This window comes from Patagioenas fasciata, chromosome 4 (genome assembly GCF_037038585.1).
Source record: "Patagioenas fasciata isolate bPatFas1 chromosome 4, bPatFas1.hap1, whole genome shotgun sequence".
Taxonomy (NCBI): Eukaryota; Metazoa; Chordata; class Aves; order Columbiformes; family Columbidae; genus Patagioenas; species Patagioenas fasciata.
This window is the reverse complement of record NC_092523.1, coordinates 75,846,547-75,870,685: the sequence shown is the minus strand read 5'-3', so window position 1 is coordinate 75,870,685 and position 24,139 is coordinate 75,846,547. Positions and strand designations below refer to the sequence as shown.

The 24,139-nt window shown below is 39.1% G+C and overlaps 1 protein-coding gene and 1 long non-coding RNA gene across 4 annotated transcripts in view; one reads left to right on the top strand and one right to left on the bottom strand.

Annotated features, from left to right (window-relative positions):
- Window positions 1-12,967, bottom strand: part of TACR3 (tachykinin receptor 3) — a 31,585-nt gene extending 18,618 nt beyond the window's left edge. The window contains exon 1 of the mRNA XM_065837295.2: window positions 12,490-12,967. Coding sequence (XP_065693367.1) covers window positions 12,490-12,965 — 476 coding nt within the window. The 5' untranslated portion in view covers window positions 12,966-12,967. The remainder of the gene's footprint in view (window positions 1-12,489) is intronic.
- A 239-nt stretch (window positions 12,968-13,206) lies between these two features.
- The window catches only part of LOC139827854 (uncharacterized), a 145,399-nt gene continuing 134,466 nt past the window's right edge, over window positions 13,207-24,139 (top strand). For all 3 annotated transcript variants that reach the window (XR_011738936.1, XR_011738937.1, XR_011738935.1), the window contains exon 1: window positions 13,207-13,332. This is a non-coding gene — a long non-coding RNA (uncharacterized lncRNA). The remainder of the gene's footprint in view (window positions 13,333-24,139) is intronic.

The following is a 24,139-nucleotide window of genomic DNA, read 5'->3' as shown; positions in this document are numbered from 1 at the left end:
CAGGATAACTGTGCTTGCCCCTTAAAACATCTAAATGTTGTCAGAGACAGAGTGATGTAAACCAACTTCAGTTCTGAATCATCAATTTCCATATCTATAATTTCAAGCCTATACCTTTTGCATTGTTTTTACTGCACTTACGTATTTTTTGAGTTCCCCTCTCCTTTACCTGCCCGTTTTGTTTTGGGGGAAATGGTGTTCAGCTAAATTGATGCTTTTGCTATTGCACACTGACTGTGAAATAGCTTTATTCGAGTGCTGAATGTCTTGTCCTGAGAGAGCAGCAGATGTCATGAAAATATACATCAGTTGCATTGTTGCTCTCTACCCCCATGTTCTCCAAAGAGTAAATACAACTTGGTAATGAAGATAAATTTGTAGTCATGAGTTCAGTCTTTCAAATTGAGCTAGCTTGAGTGTGGGCTGCCACATGCTGTCCAAAATGCTTGATTAACTTTACCTTATTAGGTGATAACCCATAAACAAATTATCATTTTCACATGCTTGTGGGACTCTTAAGGCATCTCCTAGCTTGCAATCATTCTTTTCAATTGCTAGTTTTGTTTACATTGCACGTTGATATTATTTTATATGCTATTGTCAGATTTCTATCACATTCACCTTATTCTTATGCCCAGTTGTATTATTCTTATTCCCAATAGGTAGTAGCAGTAATTCTCTTTGGCTAAGATAAAATTCTGTTGTTAAATGTCCCTGTCTGGTGACTGCCCTTTGAAGATGTGGATTGTTTGTGTGAAATGACTCATACAGCTGTACTGATGGAAATTTTAACTATTGGCTGAGTGAGGTAAGTCAAAGGACAAGGATCAGATGAAAAGCAGGCTATTTGTCTTGTTGAAATCTGAGTGATAAACCAACAGCCCAGCTTTTGCACGAGATAGATTACAAAAACATAGCAGGCAGTCATTCTAATAAACAAGATGGGGAGAAGGTGGAGGACCCTTGACCATTCCCTCAATAATGCCTTTGTGCAGAAAGGACTTGGGTGACCAGAGAGTATTGACAGCTCTTTCCTACTGAGCCTTTGATAACAAAGCTAATTTATTCTAATTTGCCAGTACACTAACAATTACAATGAAATATCTAACTTGTTTCGTAAGTGGCTTTTCTTAGAAATGAAATTGCTTAATTAGCATAGTGATATATTGCTTTATAGCTGCAGTTGTTACATTCACTCAATTTTATAATATAAATTTGGTAGCATTTTCCTAGAGAAGCCATCACTGCTGTAATTAAGGATAGTGGAAAAGGTGGAATGACTTTCCAGGTTAAAAAACACTTCCATAGTTGAGCTGTCTCTGGATGTTAATTTCGGTAGCCAAAAGAAGTCGAGAAGTGAGTCCTTCCTGTACTGTTAGCTGGCATTTGCAAAGGAGACTTAGCCACTCCTGACTATAATTTTTTTTGCTGGAAATGTAATCTTGTCACCGCTGGTACCTAAGGGTGGTAAGTTATTTCTCCGTCTCTTTAGTCTCAACCTGAAGGAGCAGTAGCTAATTTTTCTGTTGGCACTTGCCTTTGACCACTGTCCATTTTGGCCAGAGAATGAAAACTTCTACTAGCACAGGCTAGATGTTCTATGCTTAGGTCTCACTCAGAAAATTAGTGAGGTGAGGAGGCTAAGTGTAGGATAATGTGGATGTATGATACAGGATATTGCCCCCATTACCCACAGCTGACAACTGTCTGTCATCTTTCATGATGTAGCTCTGTAATTAAGGCTCTGTTTGGTATCCTTAGATGTATTTTGTATGGCAAAGTGCCAGTTACAAGGGATAGCAGCAGACAAGCTGAGTTGCACACTGAATGGTGCTGAACGTGGTGTAGAAAAAAGAGGATTGTGTGAGTAGATCAGGAATGAAAGGAATAGTGATGAGATACAGGATCTGGAGCAAAAGCAAAGGAACTGACACAGGGGAGCAGTTCGCTGAATGCAAAAATAGGAATAGAAGTGAAACAAGAGAATGAGAAACTAATAGGAAGAGAAGCAAAGAAAGGAGTATTTTAGAGTAATAGCAGATAGAAATTGGGTTGAGAGAGAAGAGAATAAGGAAACCGGGTTGATGTAAAATCAAAATACATATGAGAAAAATCAGCCCAAGTGGACCAGAGATTCCCAGGTAAGTAAAACTGGTAGAAAAGCATGTTTTGACGGTAGGGTTCTGTGGTGGCAAGCCTTTTTGCCTCGGCAGGTGTATGGGAGAGAACTCCCACAGAGTTGTTGTGGTCACCCAGACATCAGCTGCGTGCAAGGGGAAGAGATGGACTTCTCTGATGCCCCAGTGTCATCTGTCTTAATGATTGTTCTGCTTCTCCACTGTTCTTTCAAGTGGCCTGAACTTCTGCAGTCCTTCTGAAAGCAGTGAGTGCTGAGGCCCTCATAGGTCCACCATGTTCTGTGGAATTTCCACACCCACCTTGGACCTCCCCACACCTAAGGACACCAAAAGATGGCAGGTGTTTGATCTGAAGAAGGATTTATAATGGCTACAAGCAACTGAAGACCTGTTGCACCACTGAAAAGCACTTTGTAGCCACAAAAACCTTACTCAGTGGGCTGCTATGCCAATCTACTGTTCAGTCACTCAGCAGGCTGGAGCAATGGAACCTCCTGCCAAGCAAAGGGCACTGAAGTCTCCCTGAGATAGTTTGATTTCAGGATTGGACTTCTAATGCTTTTTGACTTCAGCAGGAGCTGCTGATAATGCCACAGATAGCTTGTTCTGCACAATAAAGCAGTCATGATGAATCTGAAGTACGTATCAACTGAAAATAATTATCTCACTGTGCTCACTTATTACAACAAGCAAAAACCATTATTACCCCACCCAACATAACCACTAAGGCTTGGAAGATAATTATAAGATGGAATATGCACATTTAGAAGCTTAGGGATGTAAATATGTGCAGGTAGAGACTCAAGCCAACATTTCTTGCAAGAATGTGCACCAGGTTCTATGGTGCATCTGCACCAGGTTCTATGTATTGCTTGAAAGCATTTTTAGATAGCACTTTAATTTCATCACTAGACACATGACTTTGTCTGCAGTGATCATGCTATATTTCACTGTCATTCCTTTTCTTCCAGCTTTGGCTTCCGTTAGTCTTTGTCCCTCACTAATGACTACAGAAGTTGGCAAGAGTCTTTCTATCTAACTTAATCAGAAATCAGTCAGGCTGCAAGATATGATGGCTGGTGCCTCATGGTGTGCTTGCTACAGCGCTCTCTTCCTTCTGGACTGTTTTCTTATCTGCTGTGGTCAGAATAGATCTAGTTTCCTTCAGAACTGCTCAGGTTGGCTGGAGTCTACAAGTTACTGTTTGCTACTTGTTTCTTGGGTTCATCGAATCAAGAAAATCTGTTTTCTCTGAAATGAGGATAGAGACAGTCTTCATTTGACTAACACTGATAAACTCTTTAAGACAGTGGTTATAATGACAGCATAATCATGTAGCTCTGTTTGTTAGTTTGTAAAACATAAGAGACAAATAGCTGGTAAGCACTGTAAGCGCTTCTGAAGTTTGTGTATTATGGTCCTGACAGTAGAAAAGATTAAAAGAAAATCCACATTTGTCTTTTTGTAAAACACCATACACTGACTAATACACGCAGGAAAATCTTCCCTCTTTAACACCTTATTTACAAAACTGTAGCAAAAATACATAAGATGTCTTTAAAACAAAATGGTGTTTAAAATTGAATCCTACAAATGCCCATCTGGAGACACAGTTGGAACCCTTTAATCATCCTAAGTGATTTGTTTCACCTGTTTACATCGTGTTTATAAACTCAAATGGGGAAAAAAGTAATCAATTCAGCCCCAAATTGTGACAGGAGATTGGAACTTAACAAAGGAAGAGAAAATCATAACTCTTGCATGTAAGTGGCTCGTCAATGGCAGCCAGAGCGCACTCCCTTCGTCAGTGCACACGTGCTCTTACGCTCGTAAAACAGAAGCTGGTTTTGAAACTTTGTCTCCTACCGTTGTATTTGGAATCAACTGATAATTAAGAAACTTAGGTATGGAAATGATTATTCCTATGATGATGATTGATTCCTTGCTCTTCTTTAAAACATCATTGTGGAAAATCCTACAAAAGGTTTCTGTAAGGTGGAGACAGTAGACTAAAGGGAATGGAACGAACGGTGGTATTTTAGAGGCATTTTTTGTATTATGCAAACCAAGTATTAAACTTTTGTATTCTTTAATCTTTATCTTCTACCTACTAGTATAAGGCTCCCTCTTTTCTTGTAGGAGTGGTGTCCATTCATTTAGACTGACTTTCTCTGCAGGAAGAGTGGCTATGAGCATTTCTGTCTCTGACTGTTGAATAAGGCTGGTTTTGGTGGCCAGAAGGATCTACAGTGAACAATGTCACTGTTACATAGACATCACCTTAAAACTAATAGCATAAAGGAAGAGTGTATGGTAGCATGATAGCTAAACAAATACATTCTACATTTAAGAGATGAGTGGGCAATATCCCAGAGGGAAAACTTGGCCTTGATTCCCCCAAAGGCACATGTGCTGTTCTTGGTGAACCGCTGTCATGCTTCAAGCAGGGGCAGTTTTTCTGAAATCAGGACTAGTGTCTAACACCTTGCTTTTGGATACCTCTTAACAGAAACCTTAAAACAGGAATATTGAAATTCTTTGGTATAGATGAGTTCTCATCAACAGTGCAATGCTATCTGCTTGAGGAGCATTTTGGCAACTGGCAATGGGCTAGATTTTTATAAGCATATAATTCATTTTACACAACGTATTCTATATCTGTGCAAATTGATAGAAAAGGGCTTCTGTTTCTCCTGTTCTTTAAATACGAGTTAACCTAGGCTATCAAGGACCAATATTAATGCAAACCCAACTCTGTCTGCACAGACTACAACCCCCTCTGTTATTGGCTATGTTCCTGACCCTGCCATCTAAATGGCTTCCTTCTTGTTTCTCCGGTCATTTTGATAGAATTTTATTTTAGGTAAACACAAATATGTCAATGATGCAAATTTCTCCCCTGCTTGGTAAACCAGTCAGAAATATGTGCATATAGGCAATAATATTCAAGAGGGGAAAAAAAAAAAACCCAAAAACCAAAAAAAACTCAACCCTTGACTACCTTTGAAAAGTACTGCAGCCTACATCACATAGTAAACCACAGATATATCTCTTAGTAGTTTTCATTAAGCAATAATTAAGGGCACTGAGAGAAGGTATTTAAGGCTGAGACTGTATAAAAGGAACTTCTCATTTGAATGTATGGTTCAAACCAGTCAGATGTTGTTTCCTGTCTGGAACAAGGACACTTAGGGCTAGTCACTGTTGTAAATGTTGTTTATACTCCTCAAAATATTTGCCTATCAAGCTCGTGTTTTTTTCACTGCATCTTTTGAATGCAGCTTATTAAATAGAATATTTATTTAATGCAAAATAAAGAGGAAAAAATAGCTGTTATGCCTATATTTATTCCCAAACTGACTTAGTATGTTATCAGTAACATAACCCTGAGGCAAATTCTGACCCAAACCCAAAAAGATTCTTTTTGCCTGATCATTATGAGTTGGTAACATAGCAAGAAATGGATTATTTTTCCTATGTCTCTGACAGTCTGAATCTCGTAGCCATTGCATCAGGATATTCTGCAGAAACTATTTCACCTATTTTCTCAGAAAGAAAGGAAGAGAATTGTCAAATCCAGAAAACCATTTTAGGCCCCCAAGTCATTTATGTTTCACCTCTTGATTTTTGAACTCTTAATACTCTCCTGTTCAAATTTTCTCTCCAATTCAGAGGAGTGATATTTTTTAGAGGGCAGCCTAGATACTGGAATCTGGAAATATGATGTGCTTCATCTTAAGATACCAATTGGGGAACACAGAGAAATGAAGAAGGGATTTTCTATTTGAATTCTATTGTTTGACAGCTATAGAAGATGACAACTATGGCAAAGTAATAGTATTAATAGTAGTGATGATTTTAAAGGCATATCTTGCATTTTTCCTGTCATGATATGCAGTGACCAAGGCTGATTCGTGAAGTCATCCATAAATTTGGAAAAAAAGCTGTATTGAACTTCAGTTTGGTAGGGCAGGTAGTGTTTTGTGTAGTTATGTCATACCAGAGGTGTCCAGTCATCAGTGCACGTTGTCTATTCTTTTGCATGGAAACCATTTACTTGGAGATAAGAGAGTTTGAGGGAAGGGGAGTGAGAGAAAGACCAAAGGCTGCAGGTGTGTTTGGGTGAGCTCTGTGCAGGGGGGCAGCTGGCTGGGGATGCAGGTTTCCTGCTGGCCATCGCTTCAACCTCCTCTATTCACCCATGAGCCCAGCACAAAAACACTCGGTACCAAGCACACATACAAGAATATGAGTACCAGTATACATCTTGATGTGCATCTTTTGCTGACACCACTACAATATGAGCACAAAATAGGGTCATGCCTTGTGCACTCCTTATCATAATGTGTTAGACATATTTGAGATCACTTTTTCACATACCCATTTCCCTGCACTTCAGTGTTTCTGAGCACAGAAGACATGTAACAGATACTTAACTTCCAATTGAGATAATAATTATCTCCAATTGAGGCAAACATCAAAGATGGTTGTGTATAGTTTGCAGGAGTATCAGTTTAAAATGTTTATGTTACATAAGTCCTTGACCAATTTGTGCCAGGAATAGGAACTCATGCAGAGACAGATACCAAAATGTATTCTATTGGATAGATAATACATTTTTCCATGTGCCACCTGCCTACTTCAGAATTTCAGTAACAGATTCATTCATAGGGCTTGTGGTACTACTTTGTGACAATAATAATTGCTCTTACAGTGTGTACTTGAAGAGAATGAAGATGCTAAGTGATATTTTGAGGATGTGAGTGTGTAAACATGATGAATTTAGGTTTCATTTGATAAACTGAATCGTGTTTATGCCTTGTAACTGTCTTCTCTTATAAGCCTGTATAATATTACTTATGCTGGCGTCTAATGAGTGTATAGAGGGATTAATAACACCCATCAGTAACTGAACAATGTTGAAGAAAAATAGAAAACTGACCTAGTATATGTGCTCCTGTAGACAAATTAGAAGCCTAAGAAATAAGTTGGGAAACTAGAATGACAAGTTTTATATCAAGGTATTAGTGTAATAGGCATACTAGGAACTAGGTAGGAGGAATGTAACAGTAATACTAAGGTTCATAAAAAAGGAGATTGTGCAAGAGGAGGAATAAAACTAAATGTTAAATATAGTATAAAATTAAGTCATGAAGAACAAGTGTATTCATGAATCATACGGAATTTTATGGTTTGAAATTCCAAGTGTGACTCTGAAAAAATAAAATTCAGGATTATACACTCAGCTAATTCACAATAATAATGGTGGCATGCCAAAAGAAATTAGAAGGGCTGTGATACAAAGGTAATGCAATAATAATAATAGAAGATATCAGTGACTTCTGTGCAGACATTAAATATAATCTTGGTCAACATTAATGACTGCTCTATAGAGCATCTATGTGGAGAAGCCTAAAGTAAACACTGGGCACTTGAATTGGCCCCGAACAGTGTTTATGGTCAGGATTAAAGGTTTTTTTTCTTCGAATAGTGTCTAGAGTATCGCTCATTTTAACATCGCCGCAGAAACAATTAAAGCCCTGAAAAGCTGCTCTAGTACTGTTTCATTTGAAAAGGAAGAACTGTAAAAACTTGAGGAAGCTTATTAAAAAGAAATGAGAAGGGCAACCAAAAGCCAACAGAGACTGCTAATAACAAGAATCAATCATATTCTGAAACATGGAGATCATCTAATTATCTAATATTCTATCAGTGAAGGTTAATTTGATTTTGAGTCTGGTGTTCAGCAGAGTGTAAGGGTGTTGGGAAAGAGAAAGCTGGGCCCGTGGCTTTTGGATTCTGATTCTCATTCTTTTGCATATTATCTGATTATTTGAATTTTCAATCAAATTTTTAAAAATATCCATCCTGATGTCAACATCTTATCCATGTCAACAACATGATGCTGTGTAGTCATATTTAAGTGAGTCTAGGGTACCAGAGGTAAGAGTACTAATATACCCATCTTTTAGCGCAAATTTTAATAGCCTTATTCCTTCTAAAAATAGAACCACAGACCCAGTTCTGTGGAATAAATACAAATAGGAAGTTTCATATCAGCTCTGTTGGACTAGACTAATATAGAATAAATGTATCTCTATCTGCCTGTAGGTCAAAACAAAGAGAATTTCAGTCTCTCAGAAGAACCAAAAAAGGGGGCAAAGATGAAGTTATTATTGAAATAATATGAGACTTTGGGACATGAAGAAGTTTTAAGTTTTAAAAATGGTGATTTACTTCAAAAATCTCGATTTGAAGTTAATTGTTGGACTTCTATTATTCATGGCTCACTGAGGCAGCAAATTGTAACAGCTCCAGAATTTACTTCAACACAACATATGAAGAAAGTTTTGTGATTCAAAAAAGTGCATAAAAGTGGAATTCTCTTTGGCATTGGACTTTTTGTCATTCATCTATTGCAATACCTTTAACTCTGCAAGTAGCTGAGCTGAAAAATGGGCTGGGATTTTTGCAGTATAGGGCTAGGATAGATGGGTAACATTTGGCAGAATCTGATCTTTAGAAAGGATTAGGTCAAATCCATCGTTTTTCCTAATAATTTGTTAAAAAAAAGTTATGTAAGTCTTTTGATGCTAGTTATGTTGACCCATGTTGAGCAGCAGTGAGCTTTGTAGGTTGTTTTGCAGTAATGCAGAATGTTGATGTATCATAAATGTAATTTAATCTACATTTGTGTGAAATATTGGCATATATGTGTCATTCTTTTCAATTACTTTTGTATACGGAGATATCTAATATATATGTAATAGCACATCAAAGAGTGAAAGTTTGCTTGCATACCAAGAAGACAATAAATGGGAAGATGTGAACTGGGTCAGTAACTACACACCATCACTGTTAGAATACCATGTTTAATTCTGGAGCAGTTGCTTTTACAAAGAGTTAGACTTTTTGAAATGAGGATGCCATTATGGGATTGCTGAGAGAACAATAACTGGAAAGTCATACTGTAGATATGCTAATAATAGGAAAAATGCATAAAAATGTACTCTACTGAAGGCATGTTATTTTATATTGCTGCATCTCCAAACTTCCACTTTAACCGTCACATATCTGAAGATAACTTCTAGGCCCACACACAGAGCTGGCTGTATAATGAGAAGATCTTGGAACTGGTAATTAATTGCCAGCATGCATGACCCACCTCTTTTGCATGCTAAGAACTAGCAGGAAGGGACAGTGGGCCTTTAACATGCCCAAGAGCTGTACCACAGCCAGTAGGCACAGATGGAGTTAAGACACATGACCTTTTAGAATCATGCACTGGCCAGTGGAAAGAGCATATTGGCTCCAGAACTATCCCCTATTCTCTCTCTTTTAGGCTGGTTTAAAAGTTTATCCCCATGAGGTAGCTAAAGGAACTGTTGCACTGGAAACAACCCAATTGTGGTACTGTGCAGCCTGAGCTACAGAAGAATGAATAAATGAGTGCCTGTGAAGTGGTACAGTGTAAAGTCTGTGCTGCTTCTGCTACCTGAGCTGGCTTGGTTAAAGCTGCCTGTGGCATCTCTGCAGTAGACCGCAAACAGCCTGTCAGAAAAGAAGCAGAAAGCAGGGGAAAAAGACCACCAGGAAGGGATGCTCAGAAGTGTGAATACACCCACATAAATTTAAGCCTCTGTTTAATGACCAGGTGGTCACACAGCAATCTTGGCTACTTTAATCCTCAGTCCCAGATGCAGCACACCCCGCTGCAAGAACTCCCCACTTCACAGAAATCTCTGTCAGTCCACTAACTTCATAGTGCACACAATTTACACAACGTGGCCTGTAGAGTCGGATGTGAAAGGAAACAGGTACTACCTGCGACCTCTGATCACTCATTCATGCTCTGTGAACATTTGGATGTTCTAAAATGATCAGTGGGGCATATCAGAACATACTTTTTAGTGAGCCCCATGACCTTTCAGTATTTGGGGATGTTAATAATTTCTACTGGAAAATCATCTGATACAATCTCATCATTTCAGTTCTCTGAGTAGCTTTATCCCAATTTCTAGCTTTTTAAAAAATTATTTTTAAATCAATATGACTGTGTAAGGTTGAGTTTACTGGGTGAAAACTAAAGCAGAGTGTCCCATCTGAAGCACTGGCTGAACTTTTATAGAAGGCAAATGGGAATTAAAGTTTTAAGAACTGTCCACTCAGCAGCTCTGTGAGCTGGACCAGGGCAGTCTGTACATCCAAGGACATTCCTTGGGATTCATTTTGACCCTCAGTTTTCCTCTTGACTCTGCAGAATTGTTCTGCAGAGGTAGCCAGGAAATGGTTAAAAGTACTGAATGCATCAGGTGTGATTTGGTATGAAAGGAAAAGGAACAGCAGTATGAATAGGGAAGGAGGGATGAACTGCTTTGCTGTTGGTTTTACCTGATGCTCCTTGGTACCCCAGAGAGCTCGCCGAAGCACGGCTGTGGCACTGTTCATGGTGCTCCCCCCGAGGGATCTTGTTGATTTGTTGTTGGAGGCAAGTGAGCTTGGAAGATGTGGTGGGCTGGGAAGTGTTATTTCTTCAGGGGGTTTTCAGACAAGAAATAGATCAGAGTGAATAACTATAGTAATTGACTCACTTCTGAGCACCAGTGTCTCACATTGCTAAACCAAGGAAAGCATTTCCAATATATTTCAACCTGACCATTGCACTTCAGTTAGTGTGGAGCAGAGCTTTTCTTTACTCCCTCTGCAAATTCACCCTTTAGATTCCCAAGAAGCTATATTCACCTTCATTTCCAGTTTCCTAGTGTAATTTTATGAACTTCCAAGTTAGTAAGTACTAAATCTCCGTGGATGTTTCGTCAGAAAAATGAAAAAACCTTATTCAGAGCATCTTAGTAACTCCTCGGCTAATGACACGATCAGCTGCAGCAATAACAGTTAAATCCTCAGCATCACCTAAAACCCTTTTATCTTTCTGAAAACCTCCAGCTAGGTGAGAATCTCAAGCTAAACCCAAATTGACAATTGAAGAAATCTTTGCCTGGTTAGAGGTAGTATCACTGATCTAATACTACCTCCTTACTACACACCTTATTAATGGGAGGTAACAGCTGGAAACAAGGAAAATGTACTGATTTCCTCCTGTCTTCACCAATCCCCAGGGCAGAGAGGGAGAAGAGTTGCTGAGATTCTCATTTTCTCTTTCATTTTTAGCTTTATGGAACAGAAATGCATCTGGTTGAGAATGCTACCTAAAATTTGCAATTAGGAAGGCCAACAGAAAAGCATTATTATGAACTTGTCCACAGCACATACAAAGGTACAATGATATGTTTTCCAATCTTTGCACTTGGAAACGAGAAATAACATTTCAGAACGTGGATTGAAACTTACAAAATCTTAACTACATTCCTGCTGCAGTTCTGCCAAGTCAATTCAGACAAGATGCGTAACATGATTTGAATACATAGAAAGGAGTTTTGTGAGTAATTTCAGTGCATTGCTAAAAGGAATAAAAGATCTGAAGTACAAAACAATCTGTTTATCTGAATGAAAATTCAGGATTTTGCTTTCTAAAGCACACGGTAACTTATCTCTCCAGAAAAGCAAATGTGAAAACGATCATAAAGAAAGGAACATTTCTTAGGGAATACTCACAGCACCTTTTCAGAAAAATGGTCTATCAGAGCATCTCTGTTGGAAATCTGACAGCTACAGCTCCTTTTTACTCTATGGAGATCACAGCTGTTCTATTCAATTATTGTCAAGAGCACAAAAGTAAAGTTTATCGCTGTCCTGTTTTCTTTCACAGCCACAAAGGCTTGTTTTGCTGTCAGTAATTAGAAAAAAATCAAGCACTTTTTTTTACCAGACCTCTGGATAAGCACAGATGGCAACATAAATAGTCTCATTAGTTAAAATCAGGAGGAACCAAGCAGCTCAGGGCTGTCTGTGAGAAGAGCAATTAAAAACAGAGTTTCGAGTGATTTCTGAGGAGGCAAATGCCTCTGCCAGCTGCAGAAATACAAAGAGGGGGGAAATTTGAAATCCTCTCCCTTCACACACAATCTCTACAACTCCTTATCTCTATGAAATAGATGACATTGGCTGAGGGACAGATACTGTTTTCACAGGTGGGAAAGCAAGACAGAGAGGAAGTGTTTGTTGTAAAAGAAAGCAAGAGAGTAAAAGCAATGAAAAGCTGAAGGAGAAAGACCAAAGATGGAGAAAAACAGTATGTTAGGGAGAGATCCTAAAGAAGTACAGAGGAACACAGTTGTTGAACTATTGAGGACTGCCACTCATCACTTAACGATTGTTATCTCTGTATTTTTATTTCAGCAGAGAATCTTATCTCAGTCTCTCACCCCTAACTTTTCCTCTCTTTTCTCACCTGTCCACAGCTATCGCTGTCATGGAGTAGATGCTGGCGAAGACAGCTGTGATTGGGAAGAAGTTGTGGAAGCGACAGTAAGCCTCTCCAAAGTACCACTCGCTGTGCAGCGCGTAGATGAAGTTGATGAGGGTATTGAAAGCAGCCATGGAGGCATCGGAGAAGGCCAGGTTCACCAAGAAGTAATTGGTCACTGTCCTCATGCGCTTGTGAGCCAGGATAATCCAGATGACAATGAGATTTCCAAAAACGGCCACTGCCACCACACCACCATAAGCCAGAGACCACAGGGCAATGCGCCAAGAGGGTTGCACAAACTGATTGGAGAAATTGGCTGCTGAGGATGCTACAGGGGCAGAAACATTTCCAGCTTGTGCTCCTAATGCCTGTCCCCAGGGATCGCCCACTGCAGCGAGGCTCCTGTTCCACCTGCTGCTCATGCTCGTGTTCCAGCTGGCTGTGGGGACAGAAGTCATCTTGGATGTTCCTCTCCTCTCTTCCAGGAATGATGTGCCCTCCCACCTCCCTCTCCCAACCCTCCAAAATCCCCACCAACAGATAAGAAAAGGAAAGAAAGAAAAAAGGAAGTGAAGCAGCACAGCAGGTACTGGGAAGGAGAGATCTGTCAGAAAAAGCTTTGGCTACGGTGTTCGAACTGTTAGAATTGCTGTACCAGTCGAGTCAGGAGAGCTACCTCTGAGTGGAACAGCATCCCACTCCTTCTCTGTACGGCCACCTCTTGCTTTTGCTGAAGCAGAAGGGGACTGGGAGCCAAGACACATTTTATAGGCTTGTGAGTTCTCAGCGTCACGAAGGGAGTGGAGCAACAAGCTCTGTTGACTGGTAAGATAACACCTCTTTCTTTTTCGCCCTCCCTCCCCTTTGATTTCATTCATTGCCAGCAGCAGGCACTTTCAGGAGCTCTGGAGAGTGCTACAGGGAAAATGAATTCTCGTCTCGGTTTTGTTGAGAGATTTGTTTTACATTGCCTTTCTTTAAGATTCATTATTGTGCTTCCTTTTTAAATAGTCTTTTTGCCCTGCCTTTGCAGGGCTAATTAGCTGGCTTAGTTGAACATCCTGAGACTGCTTTTTATTAAAGCTATTTCCAGATTAATTTATGAATTTATCCCAGATGAATTCAAATCTGCTTTCTTGCTGCTGTCTTTTCATTTAGTACACGCTTTCCTTTTAACCATCCTTCTAACTATAGATTTAGAGTAGTGACCTTTTTCAGATAAAGAAATACATTCTACTGCTCCCTAATTTCGCTTTTCAATCTGTAATATGTAATTGACATCAAGAAACACAAAATTAAAATGCGACTGTCTTTTTCTTACAGCCCTAACTTTGGTGTCTGTAAAGCCATTTGTATTTTCAGCAGATACTGAGTTTTTTGTTGAAACACAATGCAGCCGTAAACATAAATGTCCTTAAATACGGGTAAAGTGGCAGGAGGTTGTTTTCTTTGTTGTTTTCTTTTTATTTTTTTCTTAGTTCTTTTTTACTTTTTTGCATTTATTCCACACTTAGTACTATTATTATTTTGAACAAACAATATTTTTATATGCAGCGATTTTGATACTGGTAGAAAAGTGTAAATGAGCAAATTTAACACCTGATGTTTTCTAGTTTTCTTGTCAATACGTTAACAACAGCTGGCATTGGGAATGCATGCTTTGTGCAAGGGACTTTAACAAACCTTTGTTATTCAATAGGCTTCAGTCTTTATAGAGAAAACGTATTTTAGTGCTAATGTGCTCCATGCTTCAGCAGTTCAGAGCTGCTAGTTGTCATCAGCAGAGATTTCAACTGTATCACAGCGGTGGGAGCTATACAATACCCCTATCAGCAATGACACTTCCTACATTTTTTAAACAAAAGCTTCATACAAAAGTCAAATATTCCTGTGTGTGCTTCCTCCCTGCTGTATTTACCTTTAATTGTGAGGACTTCACTGCAGTTTTCATTTGAATGACTGTAATTGTTGCCATTTCTGTATGCCTCTCAGGTCTTACCAGCTGACGTGATCACAAGCAGCAGCTCTGCTGAGCACCACCCTTTGCTACATGTCTAAAATCTGCCCATATGCTGGAGGTTCTCATCACAGGAAAACCACTGGTTTTAATCCCACAGTTCTATTCTGGGTCTCACATCTCCCACTGCATCATCTTTCACCCTTTCCCTGGAGCTGAGTCTGAAGGAGGGACTAGAAGTTCACATGCTGTTTCCCCAATGAGCTTTGTGCCGTGTTCTCAAGAGATCCCCTAGTGACTTTGGAAAGGCAGTGAAGAATAAGTAGTTGAGTATTTCAGGTGCATTCTCCTGGTAAAATCAGTGGGTGCTGGCTGGAGGGTTAGCAGCTAGGACTCCTTGTGTCATATTGTCCAAAATAGGCTAGGGAGATAGACTAAGAGAATACCATACCTGGGCAAAGAAATCTGACTTGTAATAAATTATCTAAAACCAGGCAAAATCCAAGGAAGAAATTGATTTGACTATGGTAAAGAAAATCTCTGTGAATCTGGGTGTTGAAAGTATTCAAAAGATGGTTCCCAAATGAGTGAGGAATACTGGACTGACCAGTTACAGCAGAAACTTTGATGCTCAACTTGACTCCAGAAAATTCACTCAAGATTTTCATATGGCTATGAGTCAGAAAGCAAAACCCCATGCTCTATACCTTTCCACCTTTATACCAAAACTAGGAGCTCCAGACTGTATCCTTTTACTAAGCTGATGTGTTTTCCACATTCTCACACCAGCTGCCTGAGTCCTTGTGTCCCACGTGCTTCTATTGCTTCCAGCCAGCTCTCCCAACCTCAGCTCTCTTACTCCTTTTCCTCGTTTTCCTCAGAGACACAGAGACCTTAGTGCTTGCACACAGTACTGCTGGGTGTGCAGCAGAGTGCAAACATATAGGAACAGCGTACCATATAGCACCTACCATAAGTTCCCCTCTATAGAAACCAGAAGGATCCACGTTTGAACTATTTGCTCTGCATATTTCATGGAGTCATGTTCTGACCTTGTGTGCAGATTCCAGCACTGCAAACTATGAACTGTATTTTGACTTTGAGAGCAGGAGTCTGATTTCTTGATCCTCATTTCTGACAGGGATGAAGCTGGTTCTAACTCTCTGTCTTGGAAAATTGCTTGCAATTGCATACCGTGTGTTCTGGAGAGACCATTCCCTAATCCTCTACAGTGCCCCCAGGGGAAATTGTTCTCATGCATTCCAAGTCACAGTGTGAAAAGTTAGTAGAAGTCAACACCCCATTACGCAAGTAAAGTTATCAGTAAATTGACTCCTTGAAACTTACTTTAAACAAAAATCAGGAAGCGTTTTGTATTCTGTTTTTGTAAAATGTCAGCCAGGCCACCAACACAGTGTGCGAACCAAAGTGTCGGCTTTGCAGTGTAGAAATGGAAGTATCATAGATTCCTGCTTTCCTCTTCAGGAGTGCCCCGAGGAAATATTCTACTCCTGCAAGGGAACTTTTTATACACTGTGCTCTTTCCCATCTCCTCTCGTCCACACACGAGGAGAAAGAAAAACTGTGCTGCATCATTAGCATAGTTCCATAATGGACAGCCTGGATTTTTCATTAGTCGCTTGCTCAGTAAGCTGGATGTTATCTGTTGGGTTGTGGCAAGTATGCACATCTGGCAGAAGAGGTGGCTGAGTACCTGGAACTGTGCTGTTTGGGGAAATCGAGCACTGAACAGCACAGGGCAGATGTTGGGCAACTGGATCAGCCTTCCACAGGAAATATTTGCTGTTCCTTTTGGAGATGACTGTAAAAATCTGCTAGAAAAAATTCCTCTGAGCTCAAGCTTTCATTCTTATTAAAACACTAGAGGAGTAGCCTGGTACAATCAATTGCTGCAAAATCAAGTTCACCAACGTCCAAAAAACCACAGCAAAGAAATTGGTTGACCTGCCCTTTAGCACCTGTCTTGCTATCATTTTATTTAACTAATTAAGGAAAAATGTTAGGCAGCCAGTAATGGGCTCTTGCATGGAGAGGGAATTCAGCTGGACAGTAAAGTCAACTGTGCTTCTCCATCAAAATTTGTGTTGATTATGCATGTGGCGATTGAATTTTGGTCAGCTGAAGGACACCAGCATTCAGTTTCTCAAATAACTTCCACAGCAACTTTGGTGAAAACTTTTGTATTGATAACTTCTGTGTACCAAAACCTACCTGACTGTGGTGAAACTTATGCAAAGGAGCAGTACAAAAGACAAAGATATGGGGTTTTTTTCCTCAGTCTTTTCTAGAAAAATAATGTAGTTGTAGAGAATAACTGTTCTCATATTTTCTTCTAAAACTGCTACAGGTACGTGATTTCTTATGTTAACTTCTGCCCATTCCAGCTTGTGTATATTCACAGTGGGAATGTCTCATTGTCCTCTAGGTAAGACTGTACTCAGTTTTAGGGTGACTGCTTTCTGGTCATCTACTGTTTACTATTTTCTTTTGCCCTTCTACTGATAGCTACTTTGTGCTTGTACAGTCAGCTGTGGTTAAACTTGCAGCTATTAGCATTTCCCCATTCCCAGCTTCAGAGAAGTACTTAGAAATGTGAAAGAGATACCCAAAGTGTGCTCAGGGAAGTAGCTGTGATTGTTTATCTTTTTTTCCTTTGTGTTATATAGCTTGACAGTATTTTTTTACAGCTCCAGAAAACCTTTCCTACTGAGCCCAGAGTGGATGATAAGATCTTGACTTAGCATCTTGAGTACTAAGTAGATTTGGAAATTATTCCATTCTTTGCTATTTATGAGATATGACTTAGTCCTCTACAGGTCTTCTGGTGTACTCTGAAATCAGTCTTCCACTGAATTCATCTGTGCACTACGGGAAAGAGCCAGAGAACATCAGCAGTAATGGACCTGTAGGGATTTGTAACAAAATAGCAGCCTGAGCAGCACGTCTATTCAGCGTGAGTGCTACCTGCATCCCTGTTCACCCCAGCAGTTCTGTCTCACGAGACCTGGCCTGCCTCTGTGTTTCCTTTCTTTTGTATGTAACACCAATGGCATTGCTAAGTTTGCTTTTGGTTTTGGATTTGGCTGCTTGATAAGGCTTAACCTAATGGCCTCATTCCCTGCCTCTTTCCTCCAGCCCCAAGCTGGAAGAGATGATCCTTCAGCAGCAGCTTTGCTGGTCCAAACTTTTTCTTCAACTTTAATATCTCCTGTTCTTCATTCAGTCATACAAAGCCTTAGCTATGGCAGGAGAATCTTTGCAATTTAAGGACGTTCAGCAGCGTCCTATTTATTGTGGCTGCTTGTTAGCATTGTGGTGCTGTCATGACTATGTCAGACTACCTGGATTATGAACAGTTTGCTTTTATTTTTGTAGCGTAAAACACAGTTGGAAAACTCAGCTTGAACTTGTTTTCCAACTCTTACTTGTGAATGCAAGTGTCTTCTTCCTGGCACCAACTGAAAAGACTGAGTGGGATATCAGGCAACTTCACAAGCATATGAGTAAGGACGTTGCAGCAAAGAGTTAGGCCAGACCCAGAAGTATTGTCTGTGCATCTTTGTTATAGCTAGAGGGGGCCAGAAAGGTAGGAACAGTCAGAGCCAAAGAACTAATTAGAGACAAGTTTTCTTCTGGAATGAGATGCTGAGGTACAACTTTGCTGAAACTACTTTTAGAATAAAGTACAATTCAGCAGGTCTATGGGTGAATTATGGAAGATTAACTAACACTGAATAGAAATGAAGATTATTCTGAATTGTAGATAATATTCAAAATCATTTCACATGAGAAAACTTTTGTTATTTTTTGATGAAGAATGAACCGGCAGGATTTCTTCAGCCATTGAGAGTTTGATCTTCTGACCCTCCTGAAAGGCTAAATACATTTAGTTTCCATTGTTACCAGCATAGCTCAGCCCTCTGTTTTTCAGCTGCTGCACATAGGACATGACTAACGGGGCTGAATAGCTGGTACAGTGAGATTCCTGTGTCAAAATGTAATTTGTAGGGCATAGTTGTTTTGTGAAAAATAGTTCTTATTCATTTCCTTTCCTGGTCAGCTAGGGCCTTGAGAGGAAAAGACGTGCTAGAAAGTCCAATGCTAGCAATTTTTTTGAAAAAAAAATAGTTAAGTGGTCTGATTCAAGTGGTTCTTCTACCTGACAGCAGTATATCTGGAGAGGAGGTAAAGGCAGAGTGAAACCGTATGTAATATATTAATAATAAACTTTTGCTTGGACTATTGTGATTAGTCTTCTTTCCTCCTTCCCCTCTACTCTGCCTTGGTGAGACCACACCTGGAATATTGTGTCCAGTCCTGGGCCCCTCAGTTCCAGAAGGACAGGGAACTGCTGGAGAGAGTCCAGTGCAGGGCAACAAAGATGCTGAAGGGAGTGGAGCATCTCCCGTGTGAGGAAAGGCTGAGGGAGCTGGGGCTCTGGAGCTTGGAGAATTAAGTAATGCTTATAAATATGTAAAGGGTGAGTGTCAGGAGGATGGAACCAGGCTCTTCTCAGTGACAACAAACGACAGGACAAGGGGTAATAGGTTCAAACTGGAAGACAAGAGGTTCCACTTAAATTTGAGAAGAAACTTCTTCTTGGTGAGGGTGACAGACACTGGCCCAGGCTGCCCAGGGAGGTTCTGGAGTCTCCTTCTCTGCAGACATTCAAACCCGCCTGGACACCTTCCTGTGGAACCTCAGCTGGGTGTTCCTGCTCCGGCGGGGGATTGCACTGGATGAGCTTTCGAGGTCCCTTCCAATCCCTGACATTCTGTGATTCTGTGATTATTTTTCCCTCTTTACATGCTGTGTTGCAGTCCCTGACACAAATTAATGTGAAATCTTCACTGAATTTTTTTTTTTTTTTCCTAATCGCCACACATTCTTTATTTTCTCCAGTGGGAGACCAGTTATTTGCAATTATAATTCCAGGCACCTCTGCCTTTTCATCTTTCTCCAACGGCACAATTTCCTGTCTAATGACGCAGGCAAGATGAACTAGGAACTTACATATATGTGTGCACTCAAACATGCTTCCCCATATTCTTTTCTTCTTTTAAATTGCTTTACTATTTTATAAAATTACATTTAACGACAGAATTATAAGGTCCTAGAAATCAGAGTTGAAAAGAATGTGTTTTATTAGATCTTGCAGGTTCTGAAACCACAGTCTTGAAACTACTGGGTAGCTGCTGTAGCCACCTGAAATTCCTGTGGGCCTGTTTGTAAGTCTTCTAAAGTCAATAGAAAAGACTCCTACTGGCACAACAATTTTCTCAGTCTCCTACAGGGCTCTTTCCAGCTATTTGTTTCCTTCCAAACATCCAAATTAAGGAGGATTTTATTGGTGACTTTTCTGTCTCCTGGAGTTACTGAATATCTGTTATACATAATAAAATGTACATACATATTTGTATAAAATACAATGCGCATTTTAAGGTCTTGAGCAAGACGAGGAGGTGGCAATGGAATCATAGTAACTCGGTGCTGAGTGGAATCAGGAAATAAGATTTTCAGGTAGCTTTATCCACTTCTTCCTAAAGCATCGGTGACATCTGTGTTTCAAACTTACCTGAAAAGTAAAACAATGAAACTTCTCGACTTTGCTTTTTAATAACAGGCGTTATTATCTTACTATCATTGTAGTATCAAGAGAATATTCAGTGTTACTTGCTTCCTTCATTTAAAAGATTTTTTTATGGATTGTTCTTCATAAAATATTGCAGGCAATTCAGAGATTTAGAACACCTTCTACAAAGTATTTCTAAAAAATATAATATAATCTCATCCATTTGAAGAGACTGTTTATTTGGAATGCTGATATGAAACCATACTCTGGCAGCACAGAAATAGTTTGTTACTCTTATCTTTGTTATACAAGGAAAACAAAATTAAAAAGGTATAAATTTACACAAGACGTTACTATGTTCTTATGAGTTTTGTCCAAAAGATACTTTTTGGACAAATGCTAAACGCTAGTGCAGGATCACTAAATTTCCACCTTTCTAACTAAAGAGCAAAGTCAGCTGTTACCTCTGCGTCAAAATTAAGGTTTCATTTTCTCTTTTTGTGTTAGCTATCATTTGAAATACTTAAAAGTTCCTCACCAAAAATGTTGTCGTGGAGATAATCAGAAGAGCAGATATAACTCAGATATGCATCAGGCCAGGATTTCTGTGTTCATCATAATTCTAGAAATAATTTGGAGTGCTGAATATGTTTTCCTTGCTATGTTCATTTTATGTAATAGGATGTGCTAGCTCCCTTATGGGGTCTGATCCATCACTTATTCTCAGTGATTTCCTGTACAATAGAGAAAAGTATCTTCTGGGCTACGTTATTCTCTCATTTATGAAGTATTACTAGCCAATTAGCAGAGTTCAAGCAAGTATTTTCTTACTAGCTCTCATTTGTCTAACATGATGACTAATGAGAAGATTGACTAAAAGTAAGTTCTAATTATAAATTATTGTCTAAACTGTTTCTTCATAAGGATAAGAAAGGTATTTATCATTTTTTTGGCTTATTTTAGAACACAGTGTTTCAAGTATACAGGTACTTCGTAGTCTGCGGCTGTTAGGCAGTGCCACAGATTCTTCAGGTGATATATTCTGTAAATTGTAGAAAAGAGAGCCAAGTTGTACTAGTTTTATCTTAGTGTGTAATAGTGTTCCTGTTGCCTCTTCTTTTAATTCAGCTGACTTATTAAACCACTTGGCTGCTACACATTTTTATGCTACCTAAACCTTGTTTAGTATTCTTGGCACTGCTTAAAACCTGCAGTTCTTAGCTTTGAGCATGTGGAATGTGCTATATTTACTTGAAAAATAAGTAAGGAAAAGCATATTCTTACTTAATCTTAGGTTTTTTGCTAGAGAAGTGACAGGCAAAAGATAATAGTTTGTTAAGTGTTAAGAGCATTGAAGAGGGTTTGTGGAAACCCGCTTTCTAGCTTGGAGGAATTGGTTCCTCTCTCAGCTTCAGAATTCCCAGCCTCCCAGTCTCCTTTCTAAGCTCTTAGATCACCAGTTACATCAACAAAGTGCTGCTCTTAAGTTTGGAAACCAAATGCCTGTCATTTTGTCCCAAGCTTTTCTGTGTATGCCAGTCCTTGCAAAAAATTGGATTGCTTTTTTATGTACTAAATCACAAAACCTTTCTTGTATTTCGAGTGTCAGGCAGGCAGAATCTTGTTGCAAATGAGCTGTCCTTTCTCAATAATTCAGCATGTTCCAGGGGCATTGTGAAGACAACAGAGAGGAAGACCATTTATTTTCTGAGGTGAAATGAATTAGACTAATTTATTTTTTGTGGATACAACATATATCACCAGTTTTGAACAAGCGGTAGCAACGAGGAAGAGACTTGAAAGCAAAAGGTAGTGACTAAATTAATTTGTAAAGAATACTTCTTACTTTTTTTTAGCCAAGCTGCAAATATTAGCATTCACATTTGGTGACTAATCATTTTGGAACTTTGTGGAAGGTACTTAGGTTTTTATCACCGTGTTCTTTTTATTATTCATTCTCAAGTAACAATGTGGTGATTTATTTTTTCTGATTTAGACTCGGTCTCTCTGTTTATTTCATGTGAAGACTGGTCTTGCATGCTCTTTAGCTGTGCTGTGCTCTGCTGGACTATACTACACTAAATTATGCTGTACTGCACGGTACTATACTATAGATATCATCTGTTCTTCAAGGCAAAGATAAAATTTTGGAAGTGTTACTATCCATTTAATGCTATGATAGAAAAGTGCAAGCTTCTCTAAAGTGTTCACTCTATTTCTCTTATTCCTTCTCAAGATGGCTTGGAAACAGCTGGAGAGCAAGTGATCTGAACAACTGGACAGAACTGGAATACCAAGATGGTCAAGACCCTGAAAATGTTCATTCTTGCATTTCTGTGCATTCCCAAAATGTTTTCCCAAAATGTAATTAAATTATTGATTACTGGGTTTGCCACCGATTCTTTAAGCAAGCAGGAGATTAGGCAAGCTCTAGACAGCCAATGAAATGGTAAATCCACATTTGGAGGATTTCTCCATTATGCCTTATGATATGAGGTTTTTCTCTTTTACTGCTTTGAAAAACCCCTCATTCCTGCATAGCTGAAAAAAATTGCAAATAATTCAACAGAGATTTGAGTTTTATGCACTTTGAATGTATTTAGTCAGAGAAATTTAATTTTCAATAAAGTGATCCAGTTTTCAGTAAGGATGTTCTGGTTTCAGTGAAAGTATCTTGGGACAGCCAAGGGTTTTACTGCTTCTGGTCAACTGTTCCCCTTGATCTCTGGTATTGTAGTATGAGTAGTTACCTTAGTAGCTCTATCAAGAAGATATTCTAGCCACTGTCAATAGCCTTCTGTTCTAAAAGACTAGAAAATTAGTTGATGCATTTTAAGAAAGATGGGAAAGATGTTGTCTTTGTTTTGAAATAAAATATGTAAAGAAAACAATAACACGTCCTTCCATTCTCTGATGATGCTTGGGCTAGCAATAGTAAAAAGCTTGTTCTTGGCAAGCAAAATGCCTGCTCCTGCTTTCTTGACTAGAAGAAATTTAGACTTGCAAACAAGTAAAGTATCTGTCAATCACTCCCTTCCAATACATAATTATGTATGTACCTGGCTTCTTGTGTCTTGCTGGCATGAGTAATGCCATGTAATGGCACTCCCCCAGAAAACAAGGTGTGAAAAGTAACCTCACTAGCTTTTTTCTTTTTTTTCTTCTTTTTTTTTTTTTTTAATGTTTCAAATATTGATGTGAAAAGTTTTCTTTTGTTAGTCTGTTTTTTCTCTTTTTGTTGTTTTTATTTTTTTTCTTCATAAAAACCAAGTATACATCATCTGTCTTTTGAGAAGAAACCCTTATCCAGCGAGTAGGTTTTCAAATAAATAGTTTAAATATTCCCATTCTGTACAGTACAAATGAGTAGTAAAGAAAGATGCTCTATTTTTTTTAATTGAAAAAACACAGAAACCATATTTTAATATGGTTTGAGATTTTATTGCCAAGAAGAAGATGACTTCAATGAAGACATTTTTCATGTGAGGGCTACCTCTGCTCTGAGACTGATGTTGAAAACAGAGATGTGTCCTAAAATCTCAGGCATCTTCAGGAATTTACAGTTAGTTGGGAGTTAAAGAAGTTTAGTAATCAGTAAATTGATGCAAGATTGGTTTGTTCTTGTTTTCCCTGCCACGGGCTTAGAGATGTTTGTCCTCAGTTGCAGATTGCAATAATTTAAGTTCCATTAACTAATTGACTTCAACTTCTGTAGACATAAGTTGGCCTCGTGACCAATCTGTTTATTGGATAGCTTGTTTTCCTAAGGGCGCGGGGGCAGTCAGAACTAAACCTGTAATACTGTGGCAAGTTTAATGATGAAGGGGCTATGACAACTCCATAATTTGCAGCTAATAAGCCACTTCTGATCCTTGTTGCTGGTTTTGGGACAAGAAAACAGCTTTTATGTGGATATTATGCAGAAGTTGCTAGATAGCACTGCTACTCCTTTCCTGACTACAGAGACAAGGCAGGTGGATGGACACTGTCTACATCCATAATGTGTTGTTGCATCCACAGTATTGGAATCTGGTCAGCTGGCAGTTTCTCTAACCACATTAATCTGTTGATGTTGTTCTCAT